The 19,903-nt window shown below is 40.1% G+C and overlaps 1 protein-coding gene across 6 annotated transcripts in view; it reads left to right on the forward strand.

Annotated features, from left to right (window-relative positions):
• Positions 1 to 19,903, forward strand: part of TXLNG (taxilin gamma) — a 53,590-nt gene that overhangs the window by 20,417 nt on the left and 13,270 nt on the right. For 4 of the 6 annotated variants that reach the window (XM_049643509.1, XM_049643511.1, XM_049643515.1 and 1 more), the window contains exons 2-6: positions 5,512 to 5,815; positions 9,095 to 9,186; positions 13,779 to 13,949; positions 15,163 to 15,357; positions 19,059 to 19,178. In XM_049643509.1, the coding sequence (XP_049499466.1) occupies positions 5,512 to 5,815; positions 9,095 to 9,186; positions 13,779 to 13,949; positions 15,163 to 15,357; positions 19,059 to 19,178 (882 nt within the window). The remainder of the gene's footprint in view (positions 1 to 5,511; positions 5,816 to 9,094; positions 9,187 to 13,778; positions 13,950 to 15,162; positions 15,358 to 19,058; positions 19,179 to 19,903) is intronic. The other 2 variants (XM_049643514.1, XM_049643513.1) reach the window with 2 other exon arrangements.

A 19,903-nucleotide genomic window follows, 5' to 3' on the forward strand; every position in this document is an offset into this window, starting at 1 on the left:
AGCCAGAGTAACTTTTAATTACATTGATGACATTTTGAAATTGGTGAATATATTATATTGCACCTTTTCTCCAAAATCGAGAGAACAGTAATAGAAGATACTTCCAAATCATACCTCTGATAAGGGACTTGTGTCTTTCCTATATAAAGAACTCTTACAACTCAATAATAAAATTACAGATAACTCAGGTAAAAAAATGGGTGAAGGATCTGAATAAACATTTGTCTAAAGGAGGTATACAGATGGCCAATAACTACATGAGAAGATTCTCAACATCAGTCATTAGATGAGATACCTTCACACTATAGTGGCTATAGTCAAAAGGACAGACAATAACAAGTGTTGGCGAGGATGTAGAAATAATGGAACCCTTACACACTGCTGGTGGGAATATAAAATGGTGCACTTAGAAAAAGTGTCACAGTTCCTCAAAAGATTAAACAGAGTGACCATATGACCCTAGCAGTTCCACTCCCAGGTATATACCCTGGAGAAATGTAAACGTATGTCCACATAAAGACTTGTACATTAATGTTTGTAACAGAATTATTCATAATAGCCAAGAGTTGGAAATAATCCAGATGTCCTGTCAACTGATGAATGGATAAATGTGGAATATCCAAACTATATGGAATATTATTTGGCAATGAAGAAAAATGAAGTAGAGATAACATACTACAACATGGATGAACCTTGAAATGCTTTGTGAAAGAAGCCAGACACAAAAGGTCACATATTATGTGATTCTATTTATGTGAACTGTTCAGAATAACCACATCTGTAGAGACACCATGCATTAGTTGCCTAAGGCTGGGGGTAATGGGAGGGTTTCTTTTTGAGGTGACAAAAGTATTCTAAGATTGATTGTAGTGATGGTTGCACAACTCTATGAATATACTAAACACCAGTGAATTGTACACTTTAAATTGGTGAAATATATGTGAATTATATCTCAATAAAGGTTATGCAAAATCACTAATAGGACTGAAACACTAGAAATTGACAAGTTCCATTCCTCAGGTACCCTTATTAAAATTGATCCTAGAAGAGGCCTCAGGTTTTCCTTGGTGAAAATTATTCCTGCCCCCGCTTCTTTGAACAAATTGCTTGCTCATATTTTTGGTGTGGCTTAACAAAACATTTTCTGGTACTATGTGGATTTTATTATTATTACACTTCTGAGAAATTCTATCGTGTTAGAGATATAGCAGTCTTCCATTTTAGTTATCTTTTACACATTTTTTTTTTTAACGTTTATTCATTTTTGACAGAGCAAGCGAGCATGAGTCGGGGAGGGGCAGAGAGAGAGGGAGACACAGAATCTGAAGCAGGCTCCAGGCTCTGAGCTGTCAGCACAGAGCCTGACGCGGGGCTCGAACTCACGAACCGTGAGATCATGACCTGAGCCGAAGTCGGACACTCAACCAACTGAGCCACCCAGGTGCCCCTATTTTAGTTATCTTTTAACAGACTTTCATCAGTATTTAAAACCAATATTGTGGCCAAAGCATAAGAGACTCTTAAAAACTGAGAACAAACTGAGGGTTGACGGGGGGTGGGAGGGAGGGGAAGGTAGGTGATGGGTATTGAAGAGGGCATCTTTTGGGATGAGCACTGGGTGTTGTATGGAAACCAATTTGACAATAAATTTCATATATTAAAAAAAATAAAACCAATATTGTGATTTCTTTTTTTTTTTTTTTTTAATTTTTTAAATTTATTTTTGGGACAGAGAGAGAGCATGAACGGGGGAGGGGCAGAGAGAGAGGGAGACACAGAATCGGAAACAGGCTCCAGGCTCTGAGCCATCAGCCCAGAGCCTGACGCGGGGCTCGAACTCACGGACCGCGAGATCGTGACCTGGCTGAAGTCGGACGCTTAACCGACTGCGCCACCCAGGCGCCCCAATATTGTGATTTCTTGAACCCATTCTTACGCTAATAGTTTTCAGGTTTAAAATTATTTTTTAAAAGTTGGGAAAGATGATATTAATAGCACTCATTTTTCCTCTGTACTGCTTTTGTGTAGAGAGTATCTGTTAACATTATCCATGTGCCCAATAGTATATGGCAATTCAGTATTTGATATAAAGTAGAGGTGGAAATAGTAGTTCTATGTATAATGTGTCATTAAAATGAACACTTTACATTTCCGTTTGATAGTAATACTTCTGTAGTATGTTATTTGGGCAGATTTGTGGCTTTACAGGTTTCTGCAGTAATGAAATTTAACAAAAGATGTTTCTTGAAACTTCATGAATGTCTTCTAAGTTTAAATTTAATACCTATGGGTTACACTTGAGAAACGTCATTCTCCAGAATGCATTATGCATGGAAGTGAATTTTAAACCTTTTTTAAAAGAATATGAGTCTTTGCAGTATTTCTAAGCATTTAGGCTTAGAGTGTGGTTTCAAACCATAACTCTGAAAATAGACAACCCATTTCCCCTTAATGCATTAATTTTTTTTAAGAAATGAAAGTATTATGTGTACATTATTTTTAAAGTATCATGGAAAGCAACACATTGCTTTTTTTTTCAATTTTATTTATTTGTTTTTAAATTTACATCCAAGTTAGTTAGCATATAGTACAATAATGATTTCAGGAGTAGATTCCAGTGATTGATTCCCTATGTGTAATACCCAGTGCTTATCCCAACAAGTGTCTTCCTTAATGCCCCTTACCCATTTAGCACATCCCCCCACCCACAACCCCTCCAGCAACCCTCAGTTTGTTCTCTGTATTTGAGTCTCTTATCTTTTGTCCTCATTTTTATATTATTTTTGCTTCCCTTCCCTTATGTTCATCTGTTTTGCATCTTAAATTCCACATATGAGTGAAGTCATATGATATTTGTCTTTCTCTAATTTCGCTTAGCATAATATCCTCTAGTTCCATCCATGTTGTTGCAAATGGCAAGATTTCATTCTTTTTGATTAAAGCACGTTTCTAATCTTTTTGTCAAGAGGAAAATGTTTTGGTTCTTCATAACTCTTGAACAGTATACAAATTGCACTTCTAAAATTTTTTTTTAAATGTTTATTTTTGAGAGAGAGAGAGAGAGAGTTCGAGTGGGAGAGGGACAGAGAGAGAAAAAGAGAGGAGGGGGGAGATACACAGAATCAGAAGCAGGATCCAGGCTCTGAGCTATTAACACAGAGTCCGACGCGGGGCTTGAACTCACAAACCGTGAGATCATGACCTGAGCCGAAGTTGGATGCTTAGCCAACTGAGCCACCCAGGTGTCCCTAAATTGCACCTTTTAAAATAAACTTTTCTGAAGGTATGTTTCACTTCAATAAAGTACACAAATTGTAAATGTTTAGGTGTAATGTATTTTCATAAAGTGAACATCTGTGTTACCCCATCTGGATCAAGAAATAGAATATTACCAAGCACCGCAGAAGAGCTTACTCCCAAAGGTAACCACTTGATTTCCAGCACAAATGATTAACCTTGCCTGTTTTTGAACTTTATATATAAACGGTTTACTATAGTATGGATTTCTGCACAGCATTCGGTCTACGCGACTTACCTGTGTCACTGCATCTAGAAGTAGTTCTGGTGCTGGATGGCGTGAGCATAGTACAGTGTATCCCTTCTGTTGATAAAAAATTTGGATTGATTCCATGTTGAGGCAATTACAAATAGCACTGTTTTAAACTTTCTTGGCCTTTGGCTGCACACGTGTACACACTTGGGTAAAATCCTAGGAGTAGAATTAACTGGGTTGAAAGGTATCCGTTTTGCCAGTTTTTCAAAGTGACTATACCAATTTGTTCTTCCAAAAGCACAGTACCTGATTGATCAACGTTACAAAAGATTTAGTTCCCATAATCTCCCTATCCCCTGCTACTTTGATACTTAAAATTATTTTTAGGGGGCGCCTGGATGGCTCAGTTGGTCACGTGTCTGACTCGTGATTTCGGCTCAGGTCGTGATCTCAGGGTTCCTGGGTTTGAGCCTTCCGTCAGCTCCACGTGGACAGCTGACAGTGGGGAGTCTGCTTGGTATTCTCTCCCTCTCTCTCTCTGCCCCTCCCCACGGGCACACATTTTCTCTCTCTCTCTCTCAAAATGCATAAACTTAAAAAAATTGTTTTTAATTGTTCAGTTGGAAATACTATTGTAACTTGAAATAACAAGTCTCTGCTCTCCTATTAACTGGAAGGTAAACCTTTGTCCACTTGTGATAAGAGAAACACACTAGACAGCTACCCCCTCAATTGTATTATTCAAAAAAAGGAAGATGCCCTCCTTCATACAGAGAGGAAATGTATAGAATTCAAATTTGTGCCACATCATATGACCAAGTAGTGTTAAGGGGTGAGGGAGAATCCCATAAATGAATGGGGTTAACAATAGGATAGAAGAGAGAGTAAGGTAAATTTTACTGATTTGAGAATAAAATACTAGAATACTGCCTTCTCTCCCATGCCTACTGTCTATATTTGTTAGGGCAGGGATAGTTGCTTAAAACATTATTCTCAAAATTTCTGTGGCTTAATGTGAGAGAAATTTATTTTTATGCTCCTCTAATCCAGTGTGGGTGTTCTTTGTAAGAAGGGCAGCCTTCCCTTGTAAGTACATGGGACTTAGGGGCCTAGACTGTCACTTATTTCATCCTATGGCTGTGCCATCTGTCAGGGCGTAGGAGACCTCTGCATTCAGCCAGAGTGGGGAAGAGATGATGGGGAAAGAATGTGTGCTTCTAAGAATAAAAGTCTTGTTGCAGAAGGGACAGTCTTTACTTGGTCTTATATTCTATTGGTGGGAACTTCACATGGGAGTTCCACTTACATATGGGGGCCTGGGCAACGTAGTCCCAGGCGGACATTTGTCTAGTAGTGCCAGCTCCACAGGATATTGGAGGAGCATGGGTGTTTGCTGGATAGCTGGTGAGCCATCTCTGCTGCACCATCTCATCAAGGATAAGACCAGGATAATTAATGGTCACTAACTTGGGAGAATTTCACTTCTAAGATGCTAATTATTTTAAGTAGTGAATTTTTATATGGAGCTAAGTTTAGATTTACAACTAAATGTCATTTCTCACTTCTTTTGGTACCACTTAGTTGTGTGATTTACTTTAATTTTCTTATACTTTATAGTTACATCACCTGTCTATGAAACTTAGAAATTACCATGTTTGGGGCGCCTGGGTGGCTCAGCCGGTTAAGCGGCCGACTTCGGCTCAGGTCATGATCTCGCGGTCCGTGAGTTCGAGCCCCGCATCGGGCTCTGTGCTGACAGCTCAGAGCCTGGAGCCTGTTTCAGATTCTGTGTCTCCCTCTCTCTGACCCTCCCCCGTTCATGCTCTGTCTCTTTCTGTCTCAAAAATAAATAAACATAAAAAAAAAATTAAAAAAAAAAAGAAATTACCATGTTTATATCAGTTTTACAAATCAGTAAGAAACAAAAAAAGCTGTCAACCTATGGTATGTCGTTAGATGTAAACATTGATTACATTTGATATAACCCCTCTTCCATCTTTTTTCCTCCTTCCGTCTAGTTTGTGATTGGCACAATGGAAGAAGCTGGAATGTGTGGGTTAGGGGTAAAAGCAGACATGTTGCGCAACTCTCAATCAAATGATATTCTTCAACATCAAGACTCAAATTGTGGTGGTACGAGTAACAAGCATTCATTGGAAGAGGATGAAGGCAGTGATTTTATTACAAGGAACAGGAGTTTGATGAGCCCAGCATACTGTACACAAGAATCGAGGGAGGAAATTCCTGGGCGAGAGGCTCGAACAGATCCCCCTGACGGTCAGCAAGATTCAGAATGCAACAGAAACAAAGAGAAAACATTAGGTAATAATCTGTGCTCAGTGATTGGGCATTTTCACATGCTGCTCTTTTTACTTCTGCTTTCTTCAGTGCAGGTGATCTTGAACATGGCCGGTGTTGAGACACATGTTGTTTAGCTAACACAACTCTTGTCTGCAGTGGAGTCAGTCTGTATCTGCTGCCTTTTGTGTAGGAGACAAAGAGCAGGAAGTTGTTTTCCCTAAATAATCAAGAATAGGCTTTCTTGACAAAATTTGGGGCCAACTTGACAGAGGTAGTGTTTGACTTGCCTTTTTGCATCTGTAATGGAGTCTGACTGGAATTTACTGTGAAAACTGTATATTTATTTGATTTGTTTGAAAACTCCTCCTAAAACTTTAGAGAAAACATAATGTCTGGAGTTCAGAAAGTGGGTTAAGACTGGCTTTCAAGGGTATGTTTTCTTTTTCCTGCTGTGTTTGAGATTTAGGACTAAAAAGGTAATGCATCAAATCTTGTTAGGAAATCCGAAATCCCCTTTTATTTTAGCTTTACTTATTGCCCCTAAGTTTTTTATACTTATTATACCTAAGATTAATACTGTTAGATTTGTATGGTTTTCTCCATAGAATTATCCTTATATATTTTTTAAGTTTATTTATTTAGAGAGAGAAAGAGTGAGAGAGGGAGGGAGGGGCAGAGAAAAAGGGAGAATCTCAGGCAGGCTCTGTACTGTCAGCACGAAGCCCATCCAGGGCTCAAACTCAAAAAACCATGAGATCATGACCTGAGCTGAAATCAAGAGTTGGACACTTAACCAACTGAGCCACCCAGGTGCCCTGAATTATCCTTATTAAATCCATTTTCTGCCAACTTGGAAAACCTAAAAATTATTGTAGAAAGACAAATAATTTTAATTCCTTACAAATAAATTTCTTCAAAATTGGCAGCCCCAATTATTTGTGTGAAAGCAGATGGAGTCTTAAAAAGTTACACATAATGTTACCATGTGACCCAGAATTCTACATTTAAGTATGTACCCAAAAAGGTTGAAAGCACATGTCCATACAAAAATGTGTACACGAGGATTCATGGCAGCTTTTTTCATAATAGCCAAAAAGTTGAAACAATACCGTTATCCACCAGCTGATGAATGGATAAACAAAATGTGAATCTGTACAGGGGAATATTATTCAGTTCTAAAAAGGAATGAAGTACTGCTAACATCCTACATGGGTGAATCTCGAAAATGTGCTAAATGAAAGGAACCGGACACAAAAGTCCATATAATAGGTTTCCATTTTATATGAAATGTTCAAAATTGGCAAGTCTGTGGAGACAGAAAGTGGAATAGTGGTTGCCAGGGTCTTAGAGTGGGAGCGAGAGGGAATGACTGTTAATGGATATGGGGCTGCTTTTTGGGGTGATGAAAATGTTCTGGAATTAAGCAGTGGTGATGGTTGCACAACTTTGTGAATGCACTCAGTTGTACACTTTTAAAACGGTGAATTTTGGGGTGCCTGACTGGCTCAGTCGGTAGAGCATGTGACTCTTGATCTCATTGTTGTGAGTTTGAGCCTCATGTTGAGTGGAGAGATTGGTTTAAAAAATAAAGGGGTGGTTTTTATGGTATGTGGATTTTATCTCAAAAAAACCAAAAAATAAGAAAACCCAGATGGAGTATGGGTTTTTAAATCTTGATTAAAAATTGCAGGTTATATTATGGCTACTTCTAGTCCTATTTAATAATCATGTTTAGCCATCTCTTAAAATTCTTACTGGCCTTGGGCTGTGAATGAGAGGTTTTGGTATTGTGGATAGGAAGGTGTTCCATTTTGAAGTCATTTTTTCTTTAAAAAAATTTTTTTTTAATGTTTGTTTATTTCTGAGAGAGAGAGAGAGAGACAGACCGTGAGCAGGGGAGGGACAGAGAGAGAGAGGGAATCACAGATTCTGAAGCAGGCTCCAGGCTCTGAGCTGTCAGCACAGAGCCTGACGTGGGGTTTGAACTCACAGACTGTGAGATCATGACCTGAGCTGAACTTGGACGCTCAACCGACTGAGCCACCCAGGTGCCCCAAAGTCATTTTTTCTTCATAGCAGTCTATGTACCACGTAACAGAGTCATTTTAATATATATTTCTAGGGGCTCCTGGGTGGCTCAGTTGGTTAAGCATAGGACTCTTGATTTCAGCTCAGGTCATGATCTCATGGTTCATGAGTTGAAGCCCCACATCGGGCTCTGTGCTGACATTGCAGAGACTGCTTGGGATTCTCTCTCTCCCCCTCTTACTGCTCCTCCCGTGAGCACATATACATGCTCGCTCGCTTGCTCGCTCTCTCTCTCAAATAAAATGAACTTAAAAAAAACACACACACACATATATATTTCTAAATGAAATATCCTACATATAAGAGAAAACATTTTTAAAAATAAGAATGGTTTTTTAAAAAATAAAACATTACAGGGGAGCCTGGGTGGGTCAGTCGGTTAAGCATCCGACTTCGGCTCAGGTCATGATCTCATGGTTCATGGGTTCGAGCCCCGTGTCGGGCTCTGTGCTGACAGCTCAGAGCCTGGACCCTGCTTTGGATTTTGTGTCTCCCTCTCTCTCTGCTCCTCTCCCACTCATGCTCTGTCTCTCTCTCTCTCAAAAATAAATAAACATTAAAAAAAAGATTTTAAAAATAAAACATTACCACTTACTTTGAAAGACCATTTGTCCTCTATCTCAGCCACCTGCTTCTCCCTGCCAAAAAGTTTTAAAATTACTGTTTTTAGTGCCTCTCATGGGGAAAAGAAGTTATGATGACATTCTTTTATATACACTAAACTTGGTTAACACATGGAATGTGCTTTTACTAAATCATCAGAAGTTATTTTAATTGCTCATGGAAAAGATATATGTCACAAGTGATTATGTGTATCTGAGATAGAAGGTACCAACTGAAATTTCTTTTGAACTTGCTTCTATATTTGTACTTGGTGAGGAAGCTTTTAAAAATATTCTGCCCTTTGTAACTTGTTCTTTGTCTTAACTTGGACACCAATGGTTAAGCAAGGGAATTTTTAAGCCTTCAGCAAGAGTTCTTAAAAATAGCTAGTGGTATTAGTGAATGAAGAAATTTGGGGTAGGTGGGGGTTGTGTGCTAATCCAGAACTTAAAAATAACTTTCTTAATTTAGCTGGTAAATCTTACTTCTAGTTGTAGGTACAAATTATTTCACTATGGCTATCAGAACATAGGAAGTGCTCCATAGAATTTACAGGTTAAATTTGATCTCACTCTTCTGGGACTTATTTCTTATCTTGTTAATCATCAGGAAAAGAAGTTTTATTATTGATGCAAGCCCTAAACACCCTTTCAACTCCAGAAGAGAAACTGGCAGCTCTCTGTAAGAAATATGCTGATCTTGTGAGTATTAAATAAAGGTAGTAAGGTTCATATGAAATACAGTAAAATATGTACGTACTTGATGTAGCTTTAGATGTAACATATTGTATTCCAAAATTGGAGAGGAGACTGTCGTTTCTTGGGGCTTTTTGTTGCTTGTATGACTTCATTTTATAAGGTGATACATATAGAACATTGTAATGCTAAGATACAGCATAGATTTTTTAAAACTCAGTTTTAGGAATGAAAAGGCTGACTTAGAAGCACTGTGTTGTGATGCTTTAGATGCTAGTTGGGGTGTAGTGGTTCCTGTACTTAACTTTTCCCAAGGGAATTCTAGAGATAAAGGCTCTACCCATTGTAAATGAAATTGTGAATTAGATGAAATAGTCTACTAAAACAATACTGTCTCAGGAAATCTTTATTTCACATCTGTGTGCCAGAGATTTCTTTTTCCATCTTCGAAAGACACTGACCTCATTTGTTCTGTGCCTATGTTATTTCAAGTAGCATTAGTTCTTTTTTTAAATTTTTGAAAGAAGTCTCAACATGAAAACCCTGCCATCCTGTTTAAGTTGAAGAATAGGGAAGTCAGAACCCTTTGAAGTAAGGGTTGTGGGAAACTTTTAGAGTGAGTAGTTGTAATATAAATGCTAAAAGTAATGCCTTTTGTAAAACTAGTGTGAACTGTTGACAGTTTTTATGCATTTTCATCTGTTGTTAAAGCAGTTGTTACATGTCATAAATAGTACTTTTTGTCATTGACCAGCTCTAAAAACGAATTGTTTTATTACTCAAAGAATTCTAGTTACTCTCCCTTGATTTATAAAGGGGTGTGTGTATTCCCCCACGTGGCTGGCATTCGGCAGCCTAGCACCTTCTATTCAGAGCAACAGGAAACCTTGTGTGACAGTATAAATGGCCCAGAACAGTCACAGATGCAAAGATGGCAGAAAACGCAGTGTGTTCAGATTGCTGGCTTCAGGAAAGGACCGCTTCCGTCTGCAGAAGACAGTCGCTGTTGGTTGCGAGAAGTGATGGGAAAAGAAGACAAGGTCAAAAAAGGGAAAAGAGAAAAAGCAGTGTAGAGGGTTAGCTACTTGCCCCAGTATTGTGACGATGGCAGATTGCCGTGAATAAGTTAGAAGAAGAAAGGACAAATAGTCGCCTACGGCAGTCCTTCTCAGATTCACGCATGTCATTGGAACTTCTGTTAAAAGGCACATTCTGATTCACTGGGTCCAGGTTTGGGCCTGAGAGTCTGTATTTTAACAAACTCCCAGCTGGTGATGATGTTAATGCCGTTAACCCTGAGATCACACTTCAAGTAGCAGGGGTCTATGGTGTTTTTATTTGTGGCTTTTGTGTGTGTGGAGGTGGGTATGGTTATTTTTGTAAGTACCAGTAATGATAGCTGCATTCATTTCAGGATGCGTAACACATTGGAGATTGGCCTAGTGAGTAACCTGACTTAGATTTGTGCTGAATTTATGAAGGACGAGATGTGTACTGTTTACAGAAAATGTACTGAAGTTTTATTTGTTGAAACAACACTCATTTCTTTTAAAAGGTATATAGGCTATATAGCAGTGAGACCGTGAATGGAGTAGCCTTTTCCTAAGGATTATTTAGAGACCTTACCTTTTGCCATCACTGTCCTCTGCCCTTTAGGGGGTGGCATTATCTGCCATCACTGGTGCCCGTGGCATGGATGAGTAGAAAAGGCAGAGCAGGTAGAGTGGCGTGTTGCACTGCAATCGATATTGTCCACTGGGGAGACCTTGTGGCCTCCACATTTACCAGATAGCATAGGTTCACGAAATCCTCACATTTCACTTGCTAAGTGTGGATACCCTTAGGCTGGTAACACGATTCTTTTTTTGAGAGAGAGACAGACAGACAGAGAGGAAGACACAGGATCTGAAGCAGGCTCCAGGCTCTGAGCTGTCAGCATAGAGCCCGATGCGGGGCTGGAACTCACAGACTGTGGGATCATGACCTGAGCCGAAGTCAGACGCTTAACCGACTGAGCCACCCAGGCGCCCCTTACAACACGCTTCTTAAGTACTTGTTATAGTGCTGTTCTTTCCCATTCCTTAGTCAGTTTGTGTAGATTATTATAGTGGGATAATAAATCTTGATATCTGGTGGCATAGGTGTTGTATGTATCCTTCTTATTACTCTTTTTGCCAGAAGTATCTTGGCTACTCTTGGCTCTTTATATAAAATTCTAAGTTCAACTTATTGGGGAAAATTGGGGGAAGAAACACCAGTTGGGGATTTTGAAGAGCATTTCATGGAATCTGTTGGTGCATTTGGGGGAGAATCGCCATCCTCCTGAAGTAGATGGAATTTAAAAAGTATATATTCTCGGTTGCCTGGCTGGCTCAGTCCATCGGGCATGTGACTCTTGATCTTGGAGCGGTGAGTTTGAGCCCCACATTGGGTATAGAGATTACTTAAAAAAAAAGTGTATATCCTTATGGGAAAGAAATTAGGTTCTTAGACACCATACACGATGATTAGTTCCAAATGGGTTAAGGATTTTAAATGCCAAAAATTAAGCTTGAATAATTTTAGATATTTAGATTTATTTAGATAATAAGCGAATATTTTTCTAAATTGGAGTTAACAGAAGGATTTCTTACAAAAAGCACTATCAGAGACAGGATTGCAAAAATTGGCTGTGTTAAAATTAACTTACTGTTCAGCAAAAGACATTAAAAAATTGGGAAGAATATATTTCCAACAAACAGAATATGTAGTTTCAAGGCTATCTAAGGAATACCTACAAATGAATACAAAAAGGACAAATAACCCAATGGAAAACTGGGCAAGAGACATTTAAGAGGCATTTTGTAGAAGTGGAAAAACATGAAGATTCAAAGATCTGCCTTAACATAAAGGTACATAAACATATAAAGAGATGTTCAACTTTATTAGTGATCAGGGAAATGCAAATCTGGACCACAGTGAGATGCAATTTTATGTCCATTGTAGTGGCATAAATTTAAGAATTCTGGTTGTACTTAGTTTTGGAGAGGATGTGCATCTATATCTACATGAACCTCTTATAAATCGCTGATGGGAGAATAAATTTGCCAGCCACTCTGGAAAACAGTTTGGCATTGTCTTGTGAAATAGACCATTAATCACTGCCTAGCAGTCCCACTCCTGGGTTTGCACCCAGAGAAATTCTTGCATGTGTCTACCAGGAAACACATAGGGCAGTGTTCATATCATTGTAAGTAATAAAGTCTGGAAACAACCCAAATGCCCATTGCCTTGAGAATGGATCGAATATGTTGTGTGTGGTATATTTTTAAGTGGAATGTGACCAGTGGGCCAAATCTGGCAAGGCCGGTTTTTGTACTGCCCACAGCTAAGAATGGTTTTACATTTTTAAAGTGTTTAAAAAAAGAAAATGACACAACAGACACAGTATGTGGCCCACAAAGCCTAAAATACTTACTTTTGGCCATTTACAGAAAAGGTTTGCTGCTCCCTGAGCTGGCAGACAATTTGGATGAGTTCCAGCAATCTAATCTACAGCTGTGCTGTCCAAAATGGGGCAGCCATTAGCTACGTGTAGCTATTTAAGCTTAAATTAATTTAAATTCAAGAAAATGAAAAATTCACATCAGTTGTACTAGCCACAACAAAGTCAAAACGATTCTTTAAGGACCACACACAGATGAGATAAAGAGGGGAGAGCAAAGGAATTGTGAGCCCAGGATTCAGGATTGTGATTACCTTGAGTCCGGGAGGGCAGGGGGAGTTTCCAGCTCACGGTGGAGTTACAGATAGTGTGTGCAGACTGGAAGCTTCTTGGGACTGTCACAGCCCACAGTCCATCTACTTTGCAAAAGTATTTTACAAAAAGAAAATTATTTTTCCTGGAGGAATTTCTCTAAGGTTGTTTTTAATAGCTGTAAGCCTATGGCCTGTAAGGATGCTTGGTATGTTTTGATAGGCCACAAGGTGTCGCTCTTGCTCTTGAAATTGACTGCATTATTTCCTTCTGTGAAAGGTTCGTAAGGCTGCTGTCTTATCTGTTAGTGTTGATTGAACCTTGAAATAGACTCATTTGCTCCAAACCTAAAATTGCAGCAGTTCCCCTCTCACTCACAAAAAATCCTGAGTGCTGCTTGTTCTAATTTGGGTAACCATTTCAGTAGAGTAGCTCGTGTGTATTTTTCAGAAAAGTAAAACTTGATGGTGTTGGTTTCTAAAGTTTTTCCAAAAACATTTAAAAATTTTTAATAAAATTAGATTAAGGGGTGCCTGGCTGGCCCAGTGGGTGGAGCCTAAGACTCTTGATCTCAGGGTTGTGACTTTGAGTCCCCATGTTGGGGGGAGAGTTTACTTAAAAAAAAAAAAAAAAAAGATGTATTTTTTTCCCTACCCTAAATTATTTGCTTACTCTCCTAATCACAACTGGAAGAGAGACAAGGTTGGCAGAGTAGCATGACACAAAAATAATTTAAAGAAAATCTTGTACTACAATATTTGGTGTTTGAAAATGTGTTCCATAGTTCTTACTGTATTTCCTCCAGCCATAAATCAAAGGTTTTCATTGTACTTCCTAATTGTAAAGTGCTTATTAATTTTAGCTGGAGGAAAGCAGGAATGTTCAGAAGCAAATGAAGATTTTGCAGAAGAAACAAGCCCAGATCGTGAAAGAGAAAGTTCATTTGCAGAGTGAGCACAGCAAGGCTATCTTGGCAAGAAGCAAACTAGAGTCTCTTTGCCGGGAACTTCAGCGTCACAATAAGACATTAAAGGTTAGTTGGTTAAGTTTTCTGTTTTTCAAGGGGTACTGACCCTGACGTAGCTTGCTTTATAATTACTGTGTACATATTTAAAATAAATGCTTCTCTCTGCCTGGAGACAGATACCAGCCACATTCTACTGTTTTGCTTGGCCTGATGCTTCTTAATGAACCTCATACCTGGTCATGGGGAATCTAATTGAGATTGATATTTAGACGACAGCTTTCCTGCCTGGAGTCCTGGCCTAGGAAGCTCAGAGCTGCAAGTTTTCTGCTGAGCACTGATGTAGTTAATTACCACGTATGAAAAGTTGAAGTGAAATGAGAAGCTGAGGAGAAACAGAGTTGAGGCAGAGACTGAGCCTGGGAAGGGAAAACACCTGCCAAGCTCCTTAAGGGCTATTAATCAGCTACATTGCCAAACCACCCTTGCTTCCCCCCCACCCAGCTGCTAAGTACTTTTAGAATAGCGCTCAAATCTTGGCTGAATATAAAGGAAGACGGAGCAGGTACCCAAAGATGAATTGGTGCCAGCAGGGGAAGAAGGAAAAAGAGCCAGAGACATGGAGAGGCAGGCCTGCCCTCATGTACAGCTTTGGTATGATTTTGACTAAGCAGGATCTCTCATCAAACTGCCCCAGCACAGCAAATGCCCAAGGCCTTAGAATATAGTTGCACTCAGGAAATGGATCTTCACCTACTGTGGGAGCTGTTAGTTTTTTTGGCCTTTGAATCCTTGTATTTACATAATCATTAAAGGAGGTATGTTTTTCTTGTAGCAGATCAACATTTTGATTGGACTGATAGCTGTTTAGACATATAGAAGTCTTTTAACACTTGTATCTTAGCAAGTGTTGAAAGTAAGCTTTTTAAGATACAGGTTTCTTTTGTCCCTTGGCTTCTAGGGAGTAGTGTAACCAAGAAAGTGAGCTGCAAGGAGGAGTCTTTCGGCAGGCTGGTTTCAGATACTGCTGTGTAACTGGCCGGGAGGGTGGGGGGGAGCTGGCTGTGTGGGGAAGCAGCTCCTTACTTACCTTTCAGTACAGCGAATTATTCTATCTACTCAGGCAAAGCTGCTGGCTTATTACATGAGAACATTCTGGTCACAAATACAGGGAAGGAATACTTCAGGGTAGCAATAAATGAACCCCCGTGGCAGCAGCTTCTTTTATGAGCATCTTCTCTATAGGTCTATACCATTAACAGAACTTATTTTGGATAATAAGGAAGAAAACATGCAGCAGGCACGAGAGGAGGAAGAAAGACGTAAGGAAGCCACCGCACACTTCCAAATTACTTTAAATGAAATCCAAGCACAGCTTGAACAACATGACATACACAACGCCAAGCTCCGCCAGGAAAACATCGAACTGGGAGAGAAGCTTAAGAAGCTCATTGAACAGTATGCACTGAGAGAGGAGGTAAAGCCATTTTCTGGGTGTAGACAGCTCATTATCAGCAAGGAGTTTTCACCATTCACGACTGAAGGAAAACTGCCATCACAGGAGGTTTAGGGACTTCTGTATGCATAGGGGGAGCCGGACATTTCATGGGAGAAGCTCAACCACCATGGGAACAGGAGTCTTGGGGACCATCACTTAGATAGTGGAGAGTCCATGGATTCGGGGAGGTGAGGCAATTTCTTGGAGACGTGTTAAGTACTACTTGACTTCCATGTAATAGTAGAAGATTGTGTTTTTAGCATGCACGTTTTTCCCCTTATCTAGACTAATAATAAATATTTGGCCTCCAAATATGCTGTAACTTCGATAAATGTGACAATCTGGACAGTCTATATTACCACCGTATTACACCTGTGTTTCACATTTCTTTTTTTTTTTTTTTTAATTTTTTTTTTAATGTTTTATTTATTTTTGAAGGGAGAGAGAGAGAGAGCGTGAGCGGGGGACGCGCAGAGAGAGAGGGAGACAGAATCCAAAACAAGCTCCAGGCCCTGAGCTGTCAGCACAGAGCCCGACGCGGGGCTTGAATTCACAGACCACGAGATCATGACCTGAGCCAAAGTCGGACGCTCAACTGACTGAGCCACCCAGGCGCCCCTCACATTTCTTTTTATTTTACTTATTCTATTTTATTAAAAAATTTTTTTAACATTCTTGTGGAGAGAGTGTGAGGGGGGAGGGGCAGAGAGACAGACAGACAGACAGAATCTGAAGCCGGCTCCAGGCTCTGAGCTGTCAGCACAGAGCCCGACGTAGGGCTCGAACCCATGAATTGTGAGACCATGACCTGAGCCAAAGTCGGACGCTTAACCCACTGAGCCACCCAGGCACCGCTCACATTTCTTTTCAAATGGGGGCTTTATACTATGTGAGAGGATAAGAAAGAACCTATTTCTCAACTCTCCTACCCATTAAAGTAAAAAATTGACTGGAAGGATCCATGCCTGCCGATCTTGATCATTGGCCTCCAGCTAAGACTTTTTCAAGCTAGTCGGGAAGTTCAGAGGTGCTGTCTGTGTTAAAAGCAAATAGGCGATGGCCTGTTTTCTAAGGTTCCTTACTTTTGGAGGTCAAATGGGCAGGACTAGAGGCATCAGGCTTTTAAAAAGCCTTTGAAAAGCCTTTGAAGTTAGGGAAATGTGCTTCTGTGTGTGTTGTAACTAACCCTACACAAACAAGTAGATTAAAATAGCTGATTAACATTAAACAATAAGATGAGCACCTCTGTGGGTCACTTTATCCAGTTTTGAAGGCAAAACTTTAGATCATATTAACTTACTTTCAGCCCTTCAGAAGCTGTTATTTAAAAGATTTTTGTTTCTGTTTTTTTTTTTTTTTTTTCTTTTTTAAATGTTTATTTTTGAGAGAGTACAAGCAGGGGAGAGGCAGAGAGAGAGGATCCAACGCAGGCTCAGTGGTGACAGCACAGAGCCCGATGTGGGGCTCAAGGTCACAAGCTGTGAGATCACGACCTGAGCCGAAGTCAGATGTTTAACCTACTGAGCCACCCAGGCACCCCTAAAAGAATTTCTTTTTAATCACTCTCTCTGCCTTTTGCTTTTTGTTGTTGTTGTTGTTGTTGTTGTTGTTGTTAATGGAGAATTACACACTTAACGGTAGAGAGTATATTACCTGGTTTCAGCAGGTGAAACCATAGTTTCAGCAGGTGAAACCATAGTTTCAGCTTTATTCCCATCACCTTGCCCTGGATTATTTTGACACAACTTCAAGGTGTCCTGTTTATTCCATTCATATGTATTTGACGGTGTACCTCAAAAAAGACAAGGGATGCTTTTTATTTTTTTTAATTTTTTTTACTGTTTGTTTATTTTTGAGAGAGACAGACAGAGTTGCGAGCAGGGCAGGGGCAGAGAGAGGAGGAGACAGCAGGCTCCAGGCTCTGAGCTGCCGGCATAGAGCCCAAAGCAGGGCTCAAACCCACCAAGTGTGAGATCGTGACCTGAGTTGAAGTCGGATGCTCAACCGACTGAGCCAGCCAGATGCCCCATGGGATGCTTTTTTCAAGCACAACCACAATATCATTTTCATACCTAAGAGAATTAAAACAATTACTTAACATTTAATATTGAGTCATTATTCAATTTCTGTGGTTCCCCCATGCCCCCCACCCCCCTTTTAAGCTATTTGATTTAATTTTTTTTTTTAAACGTTTATTTATTTTTGAGACAGAGAGAGACAGAGCATGAACGGGGTAGGGTCACAGAGAAAGGGAGACACAGAATCTGAAACAGGCTCCAGGCTCTGAGCTGTCAGCACAGAGCCCGACGCGGGGCTTGAACCCACGGACCGTGAGATCATGACCTGAGCCGAAGTCGGACGCTTAACCGACCGAGCCACCCAGGCGCCCCCCTTTTAAGCTATTTGAATCAAGGTCTAAATAAAGTCTGTTTCACTGGTTGATAGGTCTCAAGTCTATAACATGAAGATTTCCTTTTCACTCTTTTTCCTTTTTGTAAAAATTTTTTTACTTAAAAAAAATTTTTTTTAATGTTTATTTTTTGAGGGAGAGAGAGAGAGGGGCAGACTGCAAGCGGGAGAGGAGCAGAGAGAGAGACGGAGAGACCAAATCAGAAGCAGACTCCAGGCTCTGAGTTGTTAGCACAGAGCCCGATGCGGGGCTCGAACCCAAGAACCGCGAGATCATGACCTGAGCCAAAGTCCAATGCTTAACTGACTGAGCCACCCAGGCGCCCCAACTCTTTTTCCTCTTAAGGGGTTTATCGAAGGAACTTTTTTGTCTTAGAGAATAAATTTTGTATTAGATTATAAACTCCTCAATTTTCTTAAAATTATTCTTTTAGTTTTGTTTAATATGACAGTCTGCCACATTATAGATGTAGAACACTTGAAAATTCTGTATGTTTAAATCACATTACGTGTGAGACTTCCTTATTTTGAATATAATCGGATGTTCTTTGGTCAGGAGGAGTTACTCTTTCTGCATCTGAGAAGGGATGTTCTGATGACTTTATTGTACATAAATAACCACCTGACGATTTCATTTGGAAACCATAGCAACCTTTTACCAAATTTTAGTATGTGCTAGGCACCAAGCACCTTACGTAGTGTAACCATTGCACCGGGTCTTATAATTCTGCCGCAGAGTGTGGTTCTCCCCGCTTAGAGGAGGGAACAGAGATTCGGCAACGGAGAGATTTGTCCAGGGCCACACACTAGCCAGAATTTGACCGGGGCCGCGTCACAGCGTGCTGCCTCCATCTGAGAAATTTGGGGAAATTTAAGATTTGCGGAGAAAAATACCTAGGAATTATGTGTACGATGCACGGCGTTAACAGTTTGATCTCTTTATCCGTATTTTTCTTGATACACTTTGAGCCTCGTTTTCATCGTAGGGCAGAAATAGGAAGTACAGGTGTGTGGCTGATGAGGCTCCTCGACAGCCCAACTCCAAAAGGGAAGGGGTACAGGGTAGTAGCCAGAAGGCACCTTTCCTGCAAGTGTGGGAGGGTCTGCAGTGTGATGTAAGGCACACGCTTCTCCAAGCGCGTGGACCCGGTGTCCTCAGCTGTGGTGGAAGAGCAGGGTGATCGTGAGCGTGGTATCGTAACTTGTGTTGTTGCCCCATCGTTGTGTTCCTGTTTCATTAAGTGATGGAAGAAATCTTACTTCTCCCATAGCATATTGATAAAGTGTTCAAACATAAGGAGTTACAGCAGCAGCTTGTGGATGCCAAGCTTCAGCAGACGACACAGCTAATAAAAGAAGCTGATGAAAAACATCAAAGAGAGAGAGAGTTTGTAAGTTCTCTTTCTTAACAAAAAATTTGTCGAAATTGGACCAAAGCCATTTGAAGCATTGAAACTTATTCGACATTTAATACGGCACCCGGGTCATGCTAACTGGTTTTTTGTTCTAGATTGAGAAGGGCATGTGTGTCTCAGAACGCATTTGGCTTTTTATTTCCATTTTTTATACAGAAGATACACTGAAGAGTTTAGACCAACTAGTGGAAAGACCTGCACTCATTTGACTTTTCCATGCTTAGAATAATAGTCACCAAGTTCCAGAATTATACCAGTATTTAGCGGTTCAGTTTAATATCAAGCTTACCGAACACTAGTCTCATATATTGTTATATTTTCTCTTTAAATAAATAACTTGAAAGTAGGGAAACTATTTGTCTACTTATTCTGGCATAATATTCTGATAAAATTTTAACAGAATTCTCTCTACCTAATCACTCCGCATCGTTCCCAGAGTGTATGTTCAGACTATATTTCCCGTCAGTAATTATGAATACCATGGAATCTCACTGGGTATGTACATTTAACACACACAAATTCGACTCTATGTGCTTAACCAAAACAAACCAACCAACCAACTGGGAGATGATTATGGCAGTGAGGACTGTTCCATCCAGCTTCTGCGGAAGTACCGTAGGCATTGAGGCGAGCCTACTCTGAAGACTTGGTTCGTCAGTGCCCCTCATGGTGTGAACTTACCATGTTGAGTGTGAGCCTAG

The sequence above is a fragment of the Panthera uncia genome, chromosome X (genome assembly GCF_023721935.1).
Source record: "Panthera uncia isolate 11264 chromosome X, Puncia_PCG_1.0, whole genome shotgun sequence".
NCBI classification, from domain to species: domain Eukaryota; kingdom Metazoa; phylum Chordata; class Mammalia; order Carnivora; family Felidae; genus Panthera; species Panthera uncia.